Raw genomic sequence first — 16,914 nt, 5'->3', positions numbered from 1 at the left:
ACGGGTGGCAACTAAAATTTTGGATTTTTTTTCTCAAGCTGTCAAAAAAAGACAAAGATACATGAAGAAGATCTGATTTAGCGAAATGAAAGATGCATTATCCATTGTTAAAAAAATTAGTGTACATTTGAAAACGGTCCGTAATCGGCTGTTCGGCGAAGCTTCTTTTTGATGTCCGAACAGGAGCGTTGTACGGCTGTCATGTCAACTTTGCGAATACATCTCTTGATTCTACCAATCAACTGTCTGCAATTCGTGACTCTCCAGTTAAATTTGTACATCAAAGAATTCAATATCCCGAAGAAATCTTCGATTAGGCGCACTGAGACAGATTTTTCGGGTCGTGGTTTTTGGGTAAAAATGGGATCGAATGGGTATTCAGAGACGACCCAAGCAACAATGTGAGTTTTATTGTACTCTTATGGCGCTCTTCATGACCAATTTTGGTCTTAAATTCCATCATAAGAGTGTAATAAAACCCAAATTGTTACTTGGGGATTGTGTTTTTTGGCGTAATGCGATGATGCTCTATCCGGCCAAAACACGTACTGTCAATCTGCATGATGTTTTCGTAGAAACGGGATCAAAACTTTCTTCAAACATTCGTCTGGTGTACATCTATTGATAGGCAAGCCAGAGGGCTTGTTGTTAAAGAAACGAGAAAGAGAACAATGTCCTTCTGCGTCCATAACTTTGGCTGGTCTTTCACTACATTGCTTGCGAATAGTTGTCGGGGATCTTAGGACATGGTAAACAGTCGAAGCCGGAACATCTTCGCTTTTTGAGTATTGTGCCGTATACTTTTTGCCGAGATTTCTGTGGCAGTTCGTAGAAGTGTACAACGCGTTCCCGACATGCTTCTTGTTTCGACGCCATTTTAAGCAAAACTGGGTAAGCATAAACAAAACAAGAAATATTAACAAAAAGAGAAGAGAGAGAGAGAGCTTTCACATACATACTCTCATTTCTCTCTGAGCTCGTTTGTTGTTGAGTATAGGGGCTGCCAAAAAATTCCAAAATTTTAGTTGCCACCCGTTACGAAACCGTGGTCAACAAAAAACTCCAACTCTATCGTATTTTTAACATAACCACACTCTTCAACATTGCGTGATCTTCCTGCAGCTTGGCTGACTATGTTCACTCAACCCTTCAGGCGTATTGGTCCGATATCGCTGTCAAACGCAATACGTACAGGGAAACGCTGAGGGGTTATCACCACCTGCTTGACCATTCGTATTATTTACCTACAAATAATTTACACACTAACTAGCGGGTGGCAACTAAAATTTTGGAATTTTTCGAAGTTCCTATGCACAACACCAAACGAGCTCAGAAAGAAATGGGAGTGTGTATGTGTTAGTTCTCTCTCATTCTCTTTTTTCTGCCTGTATTTTTTGTTTTTTATACTTGCCAAGTTTTGCTCAAAGTGGTGTCACAAGAAGCATTCCGCGAGCGAGTTGTACACTTCTACGAATTGCACAAAGATCTCGGCAAAAAGTATACGGTACAACATTTTAAAAGCGAAAATGTTGCGGCTTCGACCATTTACCATATTCTAACATCTCCAACAACTACTCGCAAGCAAGCTAGTGGAACACCGCCAAAATTATGGACGCAGAAGGACTTAGTTCTCTCTCTCGTGCCTTCAACAACAAAGATTCCGTGAGCCAACAGGATACCGCAAGAAAGTTCAACTGTTTTCACCAGTACATCTGCAAAACATTAAAAAGAGTAGGAATAAAGTGCCGAAAGAAGACAAGAGCCCCGGAATACACTGAGGAATAGATTACGATACTGCAGTCCCAATTCCGCTGGTTATTAAAAAAAATATTCCGGAAAATGCTTTGTTTTGGACGACGAAAGTTACTTCCCACTTTCGAAGACGCACATTCCCGGAAATGATCGATACCATTCCATGGATAGTTCTACTGATGCATCTCCGCACATAAAATACAATTTTAAACATATGTTTGAGCATTAAGTGATGCTGTACATTGCTATTTTCGAGCAAGGTATTTCTAAGTCATGGTTCAAGCCCTCTGGTTTGGCTATCAATCAAGATTTGTACCAGAACGAATGTTTGAATAAAATTTTGATACCGTTTTTACAGAAACATCATGCAGATGGACAATACGCATTTTGACCGGATAGAGCATCATCGCATCACGCCAAAAAACACAATCGTTCCTGAATATCCATTCGATTCGATCTCATTTGTACCCAAAAACCACAACCCGTCGAATCTGTCTCAGAGTCGCCCAATCGAAGATTTTTTCTGGATTTTTAGCTCTTTGGTGTACATAAAACTGGGGAGCCACAAGTTGCAAACAATTGATTGGTAGAATCAAGACATGCATTTGCAAAGTTAAATTGACGGCCGTACAATGCTCCTGTTTCGATATCAAACGGAAGCTTCGCCGGACAGCCAAATTTTCAAATGTTCACTAATTTTTTTAACAATGTACAATGTATCTTTAATTTCAGTACATCAGATCTTCTTCCAGCATCTTTGTCTTTTTTTGACAGCTTAAGAGATACATTCCAAAATTTTATTTACCACCCGTTAGAAGCAACAATAATTATAGACAATTGTAGGGTGTAATTCATGAAACCCCTTTCAGTATGAGCACAGAGAACAGACATCCATTCAGGAACAAATTTTTCGGGAATTTTTGGATAAAATTTCAAATTAAAATCACCTAATATGCTAGCGACACCACTACTATAGTTTCCCAACTAAATGATTCTTTTGATTTGCACACTGACAACTTTTGGCTCCTCTGGCGCTAGTATATATGGACCATATGCGTTCTGCTAGCGCCAGAAGCTAGCAGTTGTGGGTTTAGTGTAGAATTTTATGCGCCTTTAGCGACACCATCACTATAGTTTCCCTACTAATTTGACATAAGTTTTATCCAAGTGGGGACCTTTCGCTTGGATGTCTGTTCTCTGTGGTATGAGTAGGCATGCGAAAAGTTTACAACTGGTAAACAAATGAACAATTGTGTTTTCAAACGACTGGAATAAATTGTAGTTGGTAATATTTAACTAGGCACTCTTCATCAAAATTATCGAAATAAAGAGTCGATACTTTTTTGGGTGTAAAAGAGACTTCCAAAGAGGTTGCGAAGTCTGTTAAACCAACAATCAGAAGGCCAAATTCCGTAGGAATGTAGTGACAACACATTGCTTTATTATCATCAAATCGAAAATGTATTTCGAAATAGATAAAAAAAAATATGTGTCCGATTCATTACATTGTATTCGACTGATATTTTTTTCAATAATAACATTGGACAAGATTGACAGAACTAGAAAATAAAATGCAAATATATGGCATGTTTGTTTTATAACAAGTTCTATAAACTCTACAAAGTATCATTTTTAATATACCGATAAAATCCTATTCAAGACCAAAATCCCGTTTTTAGTTTGTCTCCATATGCTTCATCATTCGCAATATATCACTTCATCTTGTCATTTCCTATATTGCTCCGATCATTGTTCGAAATTCTATGCTAACAAATGATAGAAGTGCTCATCAGTATGCACCAACTGGTTCACAGAAAAGTTGAACTTCACCAGTAAAACAACTTTTCACAGTAGGTACGAATATCAGCGCTGACATTGTAGTGGCACCGTCGTCAGAACCGGATTCCACAAATCAGCTAGCAAACATTCGAAGACACACATGACCAGCTAAAGCTAACTAACTAATAAACACCCCTGAGAGACAACAAGCTCAGACGGGGGATTGCCCGAACCGCACAACAACGGGCTCTACCTTAAGCGCTATTACTGATGAGCAGATTAAATCGATGTTCCTTCTTTGCTCACGTATGCCAGCTAGCCAGCTAGATCGATATGACCTCCGCATACCAGCGAATCCGGACCAATCACCAGACTGTCTCCTGTAGTGGAGCACAGTTCAGCATAGTTATTAGGGGCCACGTTTTTTCAAACCGTTGAAAAGCGTGCGAAATAAAGAATTTTAAATTGACCCCAAGTTTTGAACGAAAAAGATTTAATGCGGAAAGCGTGTGTCTCAGAAATAGCTAAACCAATTTACATGCTATTAATTTAAGAATTTTGCTTAAAATTCTGCATTTATTGGGCAGAGTACAGAAATAGTAGGGAAATTGTTGAAAATTTTACGTAGATTAAGGCTTCCCTTCTGATTTTATCACGAAGCACTGAACAACAATAATCGTGTATTAGGTAGTGAAATATTTGCCTCGTGGAATAGTCGTGTAGTGAATGTTTGCGTTGAAATAATATTTACGAAGCCAGTATTTTATATTTGCGATCAATAAACCGATTGCGGAGATGTTGAAAGATTCGATAAAAAGCTCCATTACTACAATGTATTTTGCGAAATTTACGATGTTTGAGTATTTCAATAGTGCGCCAGAGAACCAGTTTCTCTTTTAAAGAGGCAATAAAATGAAGATTGATTAATTTTGCTCCATTGTCCTGGTTATATTGGAAAGATCAAATACAGCACTCGTTCGATAATTGCACGCTCTTTAGTTGCACTGTTATAACAGTTATCTGTCAAACTGTCAAGCGGTTACCAGGATGGTTGCTACAAGCAACAATGCAGCATTGCCGGATAAAAACTTTCTTTCTACAATACGTAGATATATCATACCTAAGCAAAATTGCTATTAGCTCAAGGAAAAGGAACGAAAAGTACCTCTAAACTGTCAAGCGGTTACCAGGATGGTTGCTACAAGCAACAATGCAGCATTGCCGGATAAAAACTTTCTTTCTGCAATACGTAGATATATCATACCTAAGCAAAATTGCTAATTAGCTCAAGGAAAAGGAACGAAAAGTACTGAAGTTTTTGGAGCGTCTTAGTAGAATGCGAAACCTAAAAATAAAAAATAAGAAAACTTATCCAATTTAATTCTACTATGTGTATTTTATTCAATGACAGATACGTATTTCGCCTACGACTTGCAGGCTTCCTCAGTGTCTGTTTTCGAACTCGAACGAAAAGTACCTCTATAGCACAACACCGAGATCAATAAAAGGAACTTTAGCGCAACTATTGGTACAATCTAGTTAAACCAGAAGTGTATCTTTTTCATAGCATAGTTACTCCTACAACATACGGAGTCGTATTGCCTAGTAACTTGTGTTTGATTAATTGATATCTCACAAACTTTATTTGAAGCCTCCTAGTGAAAAAAAGTAATTACATTCGGCTTCGCCGCACCATTAATGGAACGCCTACCCTAGTTAAATTGATTAATGACAGAACTCTAACGATTCTAATGTTCATCATCAAACCTGCTGAGATAAGGTTAAATTAGTAAAGTGGTAAAATAATGTACGTTTCAGGATTTAACAATATTGTATTTGCTGTATTGTCTATTACAAACACGTGCCACTAAAGAATTAACTTTTATCATGCAGTGCTAATGGACGTTAATTTCAAGCATTACCGCGAAATGATTGACTACGTCGGCTCGTTAATTAGCGTGCAGGTACGTGAAGTTCTTTAATGCCAAAAACATTTAATACCAAAACCTAATCAATGTTCTACCGTGTCGAAATCGCTCTTCGTTTAACAAAACCAGTTCCTCGGTCGGTTCGCACACGAACCGGATTCGAATATATTTTCGCAGTCAAAATAAGCAAAAAAATACCTTATTTGGATCCATCCTACACACCCAAGACAGCACTCGTCTTTAACATGTCTTCTTACTTTTTGTTTTTGTTTTTTTTTTGTATTTTCAGCGTTCTTCTAGTCACACTGGTCGCGATCGGTTCCCATCACAGCACAGATGGCGCCGATTTGAAGGAACGAGCACGCGCTGCCCTACTGCTGGAGAAGTCAAGCACCGGCGGCGGCAGCGGACAACCTACCCAGCAGTGCCGAGTGGCCCAACCGTTGCCCTGTCCGCCGAGCAAGTTCCGCTCCGCCTCGGGCGAGTGCAACAATTTCAACCACCGGCACTGGGGCGCCCGAGGCGATCCGTTCCTGCGGCTGCTGAAGCCGGATTATGCCGATGGTGAGTGTTCTGTTGGTCGGAAAAGTTTTTACTTCGTCTTCTTAGTTTGGTACAGATTAAAATTGACCTGTAAATTAGACATTTAGTGGTTGAAGTAATACTCAACAACTTACTTTATATTGCTGGAAAATTGGAGCTAGCTGCCTCGATAGATTTGGATAGAGTTGTCAATCCATCATCAACTTAAATTATCGGACGTTTGGCTTCCATATTTAAGTTCCAAAAAAACCGATGAGACCTCCTCATTTGACATTTTTCAAACTCAATTTCCAAAATATCTAAATATTAGTTTTCACCTTGCTTCAAATCTATGAAAATTATTTTGAAGACATAAACACACTATAAATGAATTATTTATTAAAGGTTTTCTGATTTTTATTTAAATTAACACAAGACATGGGAACCATGAAGTTATACCTCTGCATTTCTCATGCACTATCTGTCATAGCTGTTCTCGCTTGATTGTATCGTATGCTGCCTTGAAATTGACAAAAATTTGGTACAAGCCCTATTTCTGAGAGATTTATCAGAGTATGAAAATCCGATCAATTCCGTCATTAAGATCCCTACGACTTCTCTTGCTATTGAGGATAGGCGACGAAATAAAATCCAGGAGATATTCTTCTGCATTTGCCTCCTTAAGACCATGATCAACTCTTTCCGCGCATGGCCAAAATCTCCCGCTCGTCAATGCCTAGATTTTCCTTTACATTACTCACTTACTTTACTTACTTTAGTGGTGACAGTCCGTTATCGATCATGCGCTGGCCTGCTGTTTTCCAATCGTTTCGAACACCAGCTGAACTTACACTATCCTCGGCCGCGCACATCCATCGGATGTGGGGTATGCCCCAAAGTCTATGCCATTTCCAGGTTTTCGACTGAAAATAGCATTGGCTACTCTTTCATCGGGCATTCTGCCTACGGACCCAGCCCATCGCCGTCATGCAACCATGTCCTTCGTTTTAGCAGTGTTTGCGACAAGTCCCAATTTCGCTGTCTCCAATTTAAAAGGTTCAAAGCCTCTTCCACTGCTCTGCGGTTGATTACGACTATAGCGGCGTCATTCACAAAAATAAGAAGCTTGTGAGATTTCGTGATGATAGTCCGCCTTTCAAGGTTTGCCCATCGCACCTTATTGAACCTTCCAAGGCAATGTTGAATAATAGGTTAGAGAGTACTTGCCGATGCTTCAGTCCATCCAACCTCACAAAAGAAGTCGGTATCTCACGCGCTATCGCGACGCATGATTTCGACCCATCCAATGTCGCACGAACCAGCTTAACTAGTTTCGTCGGAAACCCATGTTCTAACACTATCTGCCACAGCTTATTTCGTTTGACTGAATCGTCCGCCGCCTTAACGTCCACCGCCTTAACGTCCACCGCCTTAACGTCCACAAACAGATGATGAGTCTGCAAGTTGTACTCCCTGGACTTATCTAGTAGCTGACGCAGGGTAAACATCTGATATGCCAAATATGGCTATCGAACTACAAGCTCCGGCATTTGTTCTTCCGCCCAAATCCCCTCGTTTTCAGCTCACTGGTTGCCTTCTTATGTTCGTCCGGTGTTAGTGGCTTCACAGCTTGACCATCACTCACGGTCACGATTCTCATACCGTTCCTGATATTCTTTATGTTTATCTCTCCAATCAACAGCATCTTGAAGAGTCCCTTTTATCTGCGCGCTATCGCAATTTTGTCAGCAAGCAGTTTGCTGGCACTATCATTTCACATTATGAACATGGCCAAATTCCTGCTACTTCCCGTTAGACTCCGTGCGTCGTTCTTAGCGAATTGCTCTTTTGCGCCGACGAGCACATATTCCTCGTACTCGAACTTCTTGTACCTGTCTCTGTTCTAACGTGTAACCGTAGTGAACATCCAGCATCCTAACCTAATTCTTCTGCCTATCACTTTGTGGCAGTTGGCTTCAAACCAACTGTTTGCTGTCTTCCACGCATCGTGCCTCTCTCGCTGTTATTTCAATGCCACCATGGATGATCCTCCACAATTCTTTTACATCTTCTTCCCTTCCTTCCCGCTTTTTTGTGGCTTGATCTTAGTTTTTGTGGTTGATCCACTCCATCTCCATTCCACTCGGTCCATGGCCGCAATTCGCCAGCCACGTAGTCTACGTAGGGTCCGCAGGTCGCCTTCCACTTGATCGATCCATCTTGCTCGCTGCGCGCCCCGCCGTCTCGTTCCAGTCGGATCGTTATTGAGAACTTTTTTAACCGGGCAGTCGTCCGATATCCTCACGACATGCCCAGCCCATCGCAGGCGACCGATTTTGCGGTGCGCGTTGGTCCTCCACGAGCATAGTCTATGTCTCATGGCCGTAAAGGACTACCGGTCTAATCAGCGTCTTGTACATTGTTAACTTCGTGCGGTGGCGAATTTTGTTCGATCGCAGCGTCCTACGGAGTCCAAAGTAGGCACGGTTTCCTGCCATAATGCGTCTTTGTATTTCTCTGCTGGTGTCGTTGTCTGCGGTAACCAGTGAGCCCAGAAACACGAACTCTTCTACCACCTCGATTTCATCACCGTCTAAATGAATCCGGGGAGGGAGGTCAGCATTCACTTCTTTAGAACCTCTTCCTTTCATGTATTTTGTTTTCGATACATTAATGACAAGTCCTATCCTTTTGGCTTCAGCTTTCAGTCCGATGTACGTTTCCGCCATCCTCTCAAAGGTACGTGTAATGATGTCAACGTCGTCAGCGAAACCAAGAAGCTGGACGGACTTCGTGAATATCGTGCCACTCGTGTCTATACGCGCTCTTCTTATCACACCCTCCAAAGCGATGTTAAACAGCAAACATGAAAGCCCATCACCTTGCCGTAACCCTCTTCGAGATCCAAAGGGACTCGAGACTGCCCCTGATACTCGAGCAACACACATTACTCGATCCATCGTCGCCTTAACCAATCGCGTTAGTTTATCCGGAAATCCGTAGTAGTGCATAATCTGCCATAGCTGATCTCGATCGATCGTGTCGTACGCCGATTTGAAGTCGATGAATAAATGATGCGTGGGCACGTTGTATTCGCGACATTTCTGCAACACTTGCCGAAGTGCGAAAATCTGGTCCGTGGTGGCGTGGGCACCCATGAATTCCGTTTGATATTGCCCCACGAACTCCTTTGCAAATGGTGATAATCGACGACATAAAAGTTGGGAGAGTACCTTGTAGGCGGCGTTCAACAGTGTGATTGCGCGGTAATTGCAACAATCCAACTTGTCGCCCTTTTTGTAGATCGGACACACGATGCCTTCAGTCCACTCCTCCGGTAGTAGCTCATCCTCCCAAATCTTGACAATGACTCAGTGCAGCGCTCTAGCCAGTGCGTCATCACCGTATTTCAGCAGCTCGCCGGGTAGCTGATCAGCCCCAGCCGCTTTACTGTTCTTCAGCCGACCGGTCTCTTCTGCTACCTCCTGGAGGTCGGGGGCTGGTATTCTGTCGTCTTCTGCACGTGCTCCAAGATCTATTGCCATATCGTCACCTCCATGGCTCTCATACAAATAATATACAAATTTCCTCATAACAAGCAAGCATTTTTTGCCATAAGGAGGAAGGTTTCATAGGAACGGATATCCTACCTCGTCGTTTCTGCGGTTTTACTAAGGGAGAAGCTAAGTAATGGAATTCGGTAATGGAAAACGGTGTATTCATTCCTACTAATTCTGCCCAGATTCCGGGATGGCGGTATTATGGGCTTTGACTGGTTCGACGCAACACGACATGCATTGCATACAGTTTTACCCCTGGTAGTATTCTTCTATCTGTCAGCCCATAGACATGATTACTGAACTGCTGATAGCGTTTGTCTTTCTCAGTTTTCTACCCTTCAAAACAATTCATTCATGAATTGCAGTGCAGAATGACTGCTCAACTAAGCTGTCAGTCAGTTTTCTTGCTCTTGACTGACATATTAGATCTCAAAGTTTAGTTTTTTAAACTACCTGCTTTTTAAAATCATCCATAAGCTGGCTGAAGGAAATTAAGGGGGCATAGTACTTTTTACACCCTATTTTTTGCCTTATTTCAAATATTTTTTCTCAATAACGCGAAAAGCGAATCGATTCGGGTTTTTTGCATTCAAAACATTGCACTTTATACTAATATTTATAATTTTGTTTGCATATGTAAATCTCTTCCCCTCTCCCCTACGGCTCCTTGAACATGATCATTCGAAAAAAACATGATTTACGGTATCATGGATTGGCGCTGGGGGGCTTATCCGAATTGAAAAATTCCAAAACGGCATGAAAGTATATTAAATTATCTCGTGTTTGACACATCCTTTTTTTTAAATTCGAACGCATAACAAAATGGCGGACATTCAAACATAAAAGTAACGTTTTTAGTCGAAAAAATTGACTTTAAACATTTCTAAAAAATACAAATATTGTAATATCAAAAAAAGGATGGGTCAAACACTAGATAATTTTGTTGGCTTAAAAACAAAAAAAGAATCATGAGAATTGCTTGAGCCGTTCTTGAGATATTTATGGTACCGACTTTCAAAACCTGGTTTCGAGAAAAACGACGTTGAAGTTTTTATTCGCTGTGTAATCGCTCCAGACATGCGCGGTACAAATAGCTGTAACTTTGTCAATTTTTGGAATTCATCGAAATGACTTGAAACACGTATGGTCAAAATGTTAATCTTTCGAAATAATCAGTAAAAAAAATTTCGATTTTTTTAAATTGAAAAAGTACTATGCCTCCTTAATTAAAATTTCTGAGCGATGTTTACATTTATTTGCCGTTTGCCGTTGTCGGCAATTCAATATGAATGAATGATTCACGTTAGATTCCATTCACTATTGTCGAAAATGAATTAATGTAGAGAACAATACAAATATTCACTCGAATCATAGGGCTTTTGCTACACACACATGCAAGACATCTGTTGGGCACACATTGCATATTTTCCTATTCGATGCAGCAAAAACATGCTGGATAAAATTATCGTTTTTACCTTTGTTATACTATATAACAAAGGTTTAGAAATTGGTCGAAAAACACGAAATTGATCCGAGGCCCGCAGGGCCGAATGACATATACCAATCGATAGAGCTCGACGAACTGAGCAATGTCTGTGTGTGTGTGTGTATGTGTGTATGTGTGTATGTGTGTATGTGTGTATGTGTGTATGTGCAGCTCATTTTCTATCGCCTGTTTCTCGAAGATGGCTGAACCGATTTGATCGCTTTTACTTTTGTTTGAAAGGTATTATTGTCTAGTATATCACTATTGAATTGCTTTGCGGTCCGACGTTTCGTTTAAAAGTTATAAGCAAAAATGTGAAAACTACGTGACACGCGTTTCTCTTGAACTACGCAACCAATTTTAACAATCTTAGTACCAAACGAAAGATCTTGCTGTTACTAAACTTTTTACCAAGTTTTATTGAAAACGGACAAGCAGTTTAAAAGTTAGCCTTAAAAAACCATTTTTGATAAGGTTCAAATGATCGCCTGTTTCTCAGAGATGGCCAAACCGAATTATGCGCTATTAGTTTTATTTGGCAGGTAATATAGCCGGATAGATCACTATTGAATGGTTTTTGGATTGGACGTTTAATTTGAAAGTTATGAGCAATCGTATACACCACACCAAAATTAACAATAATTTATAATGATTTTAACCAAGATAATTTACCTAATTTCAATTCTTTTAATATCAAACGAGAGGTTTTGACACTACGAATATATATACAAAATTTCATAAGAATTGGTTTTACCGGTCAAAAGATATCAATCCTCGAACGCTCGCGCCAACTTTTGCAACACAGTTACTCGCGCGCACAATAACCCAAAACCAAAGAAAACGTGCGCACTAGAGTTTTGACTAGGAAAACTTGTTTTTAAGTTTATCGAACCTTTGGAAGAGTTTCTTGAAATTGAATGCTCTTTCATCTGGTGCAATTTAAATTTGGATTAATCCCCCTAAAAGTGAAAAAAAAAAAATTTTTTTTTCAGTTTCAATATAACACATTGATATGTTCTGCAAAGTTTTAGAGCCTATTATTACAAGAAATTTTGCTGAAGACTGTAACCTGAGATAGAAGCGAAGACAGAGAAATCTTATTTATTGTTTCTGTATTTGTAAAATCAGTTTTTCTATTTTAGCTCTTTTTGTAATTGTTGTATGACTTTTTCATGTGTTACAAAGTTATACAAATAGTAAAAATACACGACTTTGCTGAAAATAGTATACCTCTATGTTTGCTTGTTTAGGAACTGTAGAACTTTGATTATAAAAATACCCTGATTTTAACCCCGAATTACTCGACTACCAACTGACGGATACATTTTAAACATTTTACATTTGCTGATAGTTTTGCTACATACAGACATCATTTTTCCATATGAAGTAACGTGAAAAAATTCCAGTTTGGGGCCAATAGCGGTACACTACACCTCACATGCTGCTTGCTTCGTTTCTGTGCTCTCGGTTTATGCTGATCTATTTTCCTAAAAATTTAAAGTATTATTGCATTGAATAATTCAGACATTTTGCTGAACATTTTTTTGAAGAATATACGTTAGTTAAACACCGATTGGTAAATATGGCATTTAAAAACCTACACATGTTATTATGAATACAACAGCGTGAGTAACCGAAGGTTAATAAAAATTGATGAAATTTTTTCAAGAAAACCTTATTGATGCATAGTTATGCATAGTTCAAAAACCTATAAACTAGACCTTTACTACGCAATGTATATGTTAAAGAATAATATTTCTTCTTACAACTTACTTTTACTTGCACTTACCCACATTAGTAACAACTTACTCAACAATTTCATGAGAAAAATTTGTAAGTGCTACTATTTTGTTCAAATTTTGTAAGCTTATTCAATTTCCAAAATTTTTATGTAAACCAACGCACAATGCAACGTTAACTAATAGATGAATTATGTTCCGAAGACGTGTCGATTTCTATCTCAAAAAGCAAGTAAGACCGTATAACAAAGGTTCCTTTCACCAATAGGTGGATTAAATCAGGTTTTTCTAAAAGTATTCATCATTTTAAAGCAATTAATAGTTAAAGTAACCGACAAATGTTCCCTGAAATATATGCTGACTTTTGGTAACTAGGGTTTCGCTGAATTCGCGTTAAATCGGTGTTCCAAATATACTGTTTTTTGATGCAGTATACGACACAGGCCAAGTTGTAAGTAACGGAATATAAAATTGGTTTTAGCATAATAAATTGCTTTCTTAGCCGAAAGCAACTGCTGACTATTGAAATTTGTTTAGTTTTATCACGCTAACATAGGTCATAGTTACATTTTTGATCACAGCTACCGCGTCTTAGCTTATTGGTTGAAAATATTTTTTTTATTTAGTAAACATATATATTACCTTGCCATATGTATGAAGCAATTTGTAATTTCTGTTTTAAATGAAGAAAATAAATCATTTAAAAAATTTTGCTCTTCCCAGCCCGTGTGTTTTTTATATGGAGCTGTCACTTTTGCCTGCCCAACAGATATCCAATACATATGCACTCTGCAAACACCCTATTGATTTCAGGTTGGCAATGCTGAGTCATTTTATCTGTACTAGAAGCGGTAAAGAATGAGCGGTATATTACATCAATTCAGGCGTATTGCATGAATTGAATATGAGATTTCTAAGCACTGGTAAACTGGCCTTGGATTCAGAAAGTAATCCACGTGGATCGCCGCTTGACATTCATGAAGTTGATTCGGCACCAAACTTCAACTGGAGTCTGCTCCTCATTTATGTCATCCAGTCATTTATGACAGCCTTGCCTTGCCTCGTTTCGTAGGGTACAATATCTCTCCATGGCTGCTTCCTTGGAAGACTCCAGTGCTTACCTTCTGGAATCACCAGTGTAAGCCTTTCTGCTTAATCTTGAGCTGGTCTTGAGTACCGTGACTTTAGCAGCTTTGACAATATCCGTGGCTGACAAGTGACTGTTGAAGAGGGCCCAATTTACCTGTTCGAACAATCACCGCGGCCGCTTAGTAATGTTGACTAATTTGCTGTTGGGGTAGATAACACTAAGCGTGTGATCACTTCGAATCAAGTCGACGTTGATATTCCAGCCCAGTTGTAGTACTACTTCTTGGCTGGCCCACCATATATCGGTTGCAACCTGAGTCTTTCCTCGGAAGAATGTGGGAAATCCATTATTTAGGCTCGTAAGCTGGGTTTTCTTTGATGACGTCTTCAACTAAAAAGCAAAGCCTGGGTGCTAATTCCGTTGTCGAAATTTGACCTTTTGTTTTTATACGACAGACTTCGCAACCAGCTGTTTGAATACAGGACAGTGCCGGGTCAGTGATACGATCCTATTGACCAGGTTTGGCATACACTTTTCGCTTCGATTTTGCTCTTTTGATTACTGCACCTCAGTGAAACAGAATTTGAAAAAGTGGTGTATGGAGCATTTGTAGAGTTGGTAATTATCTATAATATTGCTGAAGAAAGTAAAGCTTTATCTTTAGTATTTACGCCGCTGTAGGGCTGCAATGCCGTTGGTAGCCAAAAGAGCACTCTTTTTGCTACCAGTGGGGTAGCAGCCTTATAGCGTCACAAATACAAAAGATAGAACTTTACTTTCTTCAGCAATATTATAGATAGCCACCAGCTCTACAAATGCCCTATACACCACTTTTTCAAATTCTGCTTCGCTGAGGTGCAGTAATCAAAAGAGCAAAATCGAAGCGAAAAGTGTATGCCAAGCCTGCTATTGACTCTAACAGCCTCTCCCAGCCGAGATTCGAACATACGACTGGCTTATTAGACCAGCGTCTTTCCTCGAGGCCAACTGGGAGTGTACAGCGAATGGTCGTCAATTATTCGCTTTTCTGCTTCCCCATGCTGCATAGTGACTGTTTCTCCAAGCAGACGATGGGGTTCCAGGATCTATCGGATCGCCCCTCTCAGGTTCGTCTTGAGATTCGAGATTTCCTGCCATCGCCAGCGATGGCTATTTGAATAAAGGACGTTACCTTTGTTGCCACGATCAGCAAGTTAGTATCCAAATGAGACGATATGTATGGACTGCCGGTTTTGATACCGAGAGTGACTGTATGGTACACGTTACTGGCTTGGTTCTTTAGCCAGCTATATCTTTCTCCGAGCGTTCTTCTGTCCAGGGAACCAGGCGGAACTCGGTAGATTTCCTACAGTACGAGGACCAGCGATGCTTTGTCACCAATTAGGATCTCCAGATCATTTAGATTGTGGAAATATCCATTGATATTCCACTGGATTGCTTACGACCTCTCCCTCTGGGTTTGCAGTATTGTTTATGGAGCTGTCTGGCTGGCGACGATCTGTGGTTTCATTGTAGTTGTATGACCCATGTTCGTTCGGTCCGAGCATTTTTCTTCGTTGCTTTCTCTTTTCTGCGGGAAACAGGTTATTAAACCTTGTGCGTCCAGCTAGTTGAGTACCCAGAAGGCCGCAGATGCCCCTTTGGTGCCCCGAGGTTCCTGAATTCTCCTCCAGAGGATAGATAAAAATGTTCTTGTCAGTCCTGGCTCCTCTTTTGTCTTCCTTCATCGGTGAACGCATTGTTAGACCCTTGTACGTCCTGAGCTCGGGTGCTCGCAGCTTGTCAACGGATTCCGCTCTTTTTGTATCTTCAAGTACGGTGGGGCTGCGACCGCCCCGGGCATTTCTGCCTGCTTTGGCGTGCATCGAAAATATCCCAGTGGGTAGTTTTTCGATCTCATATCTATTAACACCGATTCGCTGGTCTCTCGCGAGAACTGTGGGCCGAGTCTTAAGTGAAGGGTTCCAGACGGATCCTTTCTCGACCTTTGCCTTTTGCTGTAGTAGTTATAGAGCCTTCTGGCTGGTGACGATCTGTTCCTCCGTGCATTGTTCTCAAGCGATAGGTAATGGGAGTCTTGTCCGCCGTGGCCCAACATCCTTCTCTGCTGCTCTCCCCCATCGTACTGGGCGTGACATGGGAGGGGGAGGTGGTGGACTTTTTGCGTGTTGAAGGATTCATTTGGTGGGAGTTTTATGCTGCGTAGGAATTTATTTCGTGTGGAGAGTAATTTAGTAAGGATTTTGAGGCCGTTGGACATTCACTGCGTTGGTCACTCAAGATTGATGATTCCAATGCAATACTTCTAGTAGAACTAGAATTTTCATCGTCAAACCAAATCTATATTTCTAGGCTAATAATAAAACAAACTTTTCTCTGTTTTCTCTATTTCCAGCTCAAGTGAAACCTCGAACATCGGTAGGCTCGCACGCTCTGCCAACACCGGATACCATCATCGAACAGCTGCAACGTTCGATTCCGGTGCACGCGAACCATCCGCACGTAACGGCCATGCTGCCCGCTTGGGGACAGCTTCTGGCCTACGATCTGGTGCAGATTCTTTCACCCCATTCTAGCTTCCACTGCTGTCGGAACGATTCGTCCGCGGCGACCGATGAGATTATCCAGTGCTACGTTCGCTCCGGCTTAGAGTGCAAAGAGTACAAACGGTCTGTTCCGTCGCATGATCCCGGCTCTTGTCGGTTCGATTATCGTGACCAGATGAACGCCGCCTCCGGATTTCTGGATGGATCCGGTTTGTATGGAACGACGGAGAAAGAAATTCTTGCGCTGCGAACCTTTACAACGGGAAAAGTTGATATTAAGGCTTGTTTAAGGTGTAACGAGCCGGGAGCAATTGGGGCCTTGCATACCGTTCTGTTGAAGGAACACAATCGAATCGCCGAGGAAATGTCCAGATTAAATGGTGACTGGAGCGACACCACGCTGTTTTACGAAGCTCGTCGAGCAGTAATCGCCGAAATACAGCATATCACCTATAATGAGTTCCTGCCGATTGTACTGGGAAGTGAGATTGCCAACAGCCCTGATTTGAGGT

At 40.7% G+C, this 16,914-nt stretch overlaps 1 protein-coding gene across 3 annotated transcripts in view; it reads left to right on the top strand.

The window, feature by feature from the left end:
• Positions 1-16,914, top strand: part of LOC128744650 (uncharacterized) — a 115,381-nt gene that overhangs the window by 94,302 nt on the left and 4,165 nt on the right. For all 3 annotated transcript variants that reach the window (XM_053841808.1, XM_053841806.1, XM_053841807.1), the window contains exons 3-4: positions 5,749-6,023; positions 16,252-16,912. In XM_053841808.1, coding sequence (XP_053697783.1) covers positions 5,749-6,023; positions 16,252-16,912 — 936 coding nt within the window. The remainder of the gene's footprint in view (positions 1-5,748; positions 6,024-16,251; positions 16,913-16,914) is intronic.

Source organism: Sabethes cyaneus, chromosome 3, assembly GCF_943734655.1.
Source record: "Sabethes cyaneus chromosome 3, idSabCyanKW18_F2, whole genome shotgun sequence".
NCBI classification, from domain to species: Eukaryota; Metazoa; Arthropoda; class Insecta; order Diptera; family Culicidae; genus Sabethes; species Sabethes cyaneus.
This window is presented reverse-complemented; position numbering and strand designations above follow the sequence as displayed.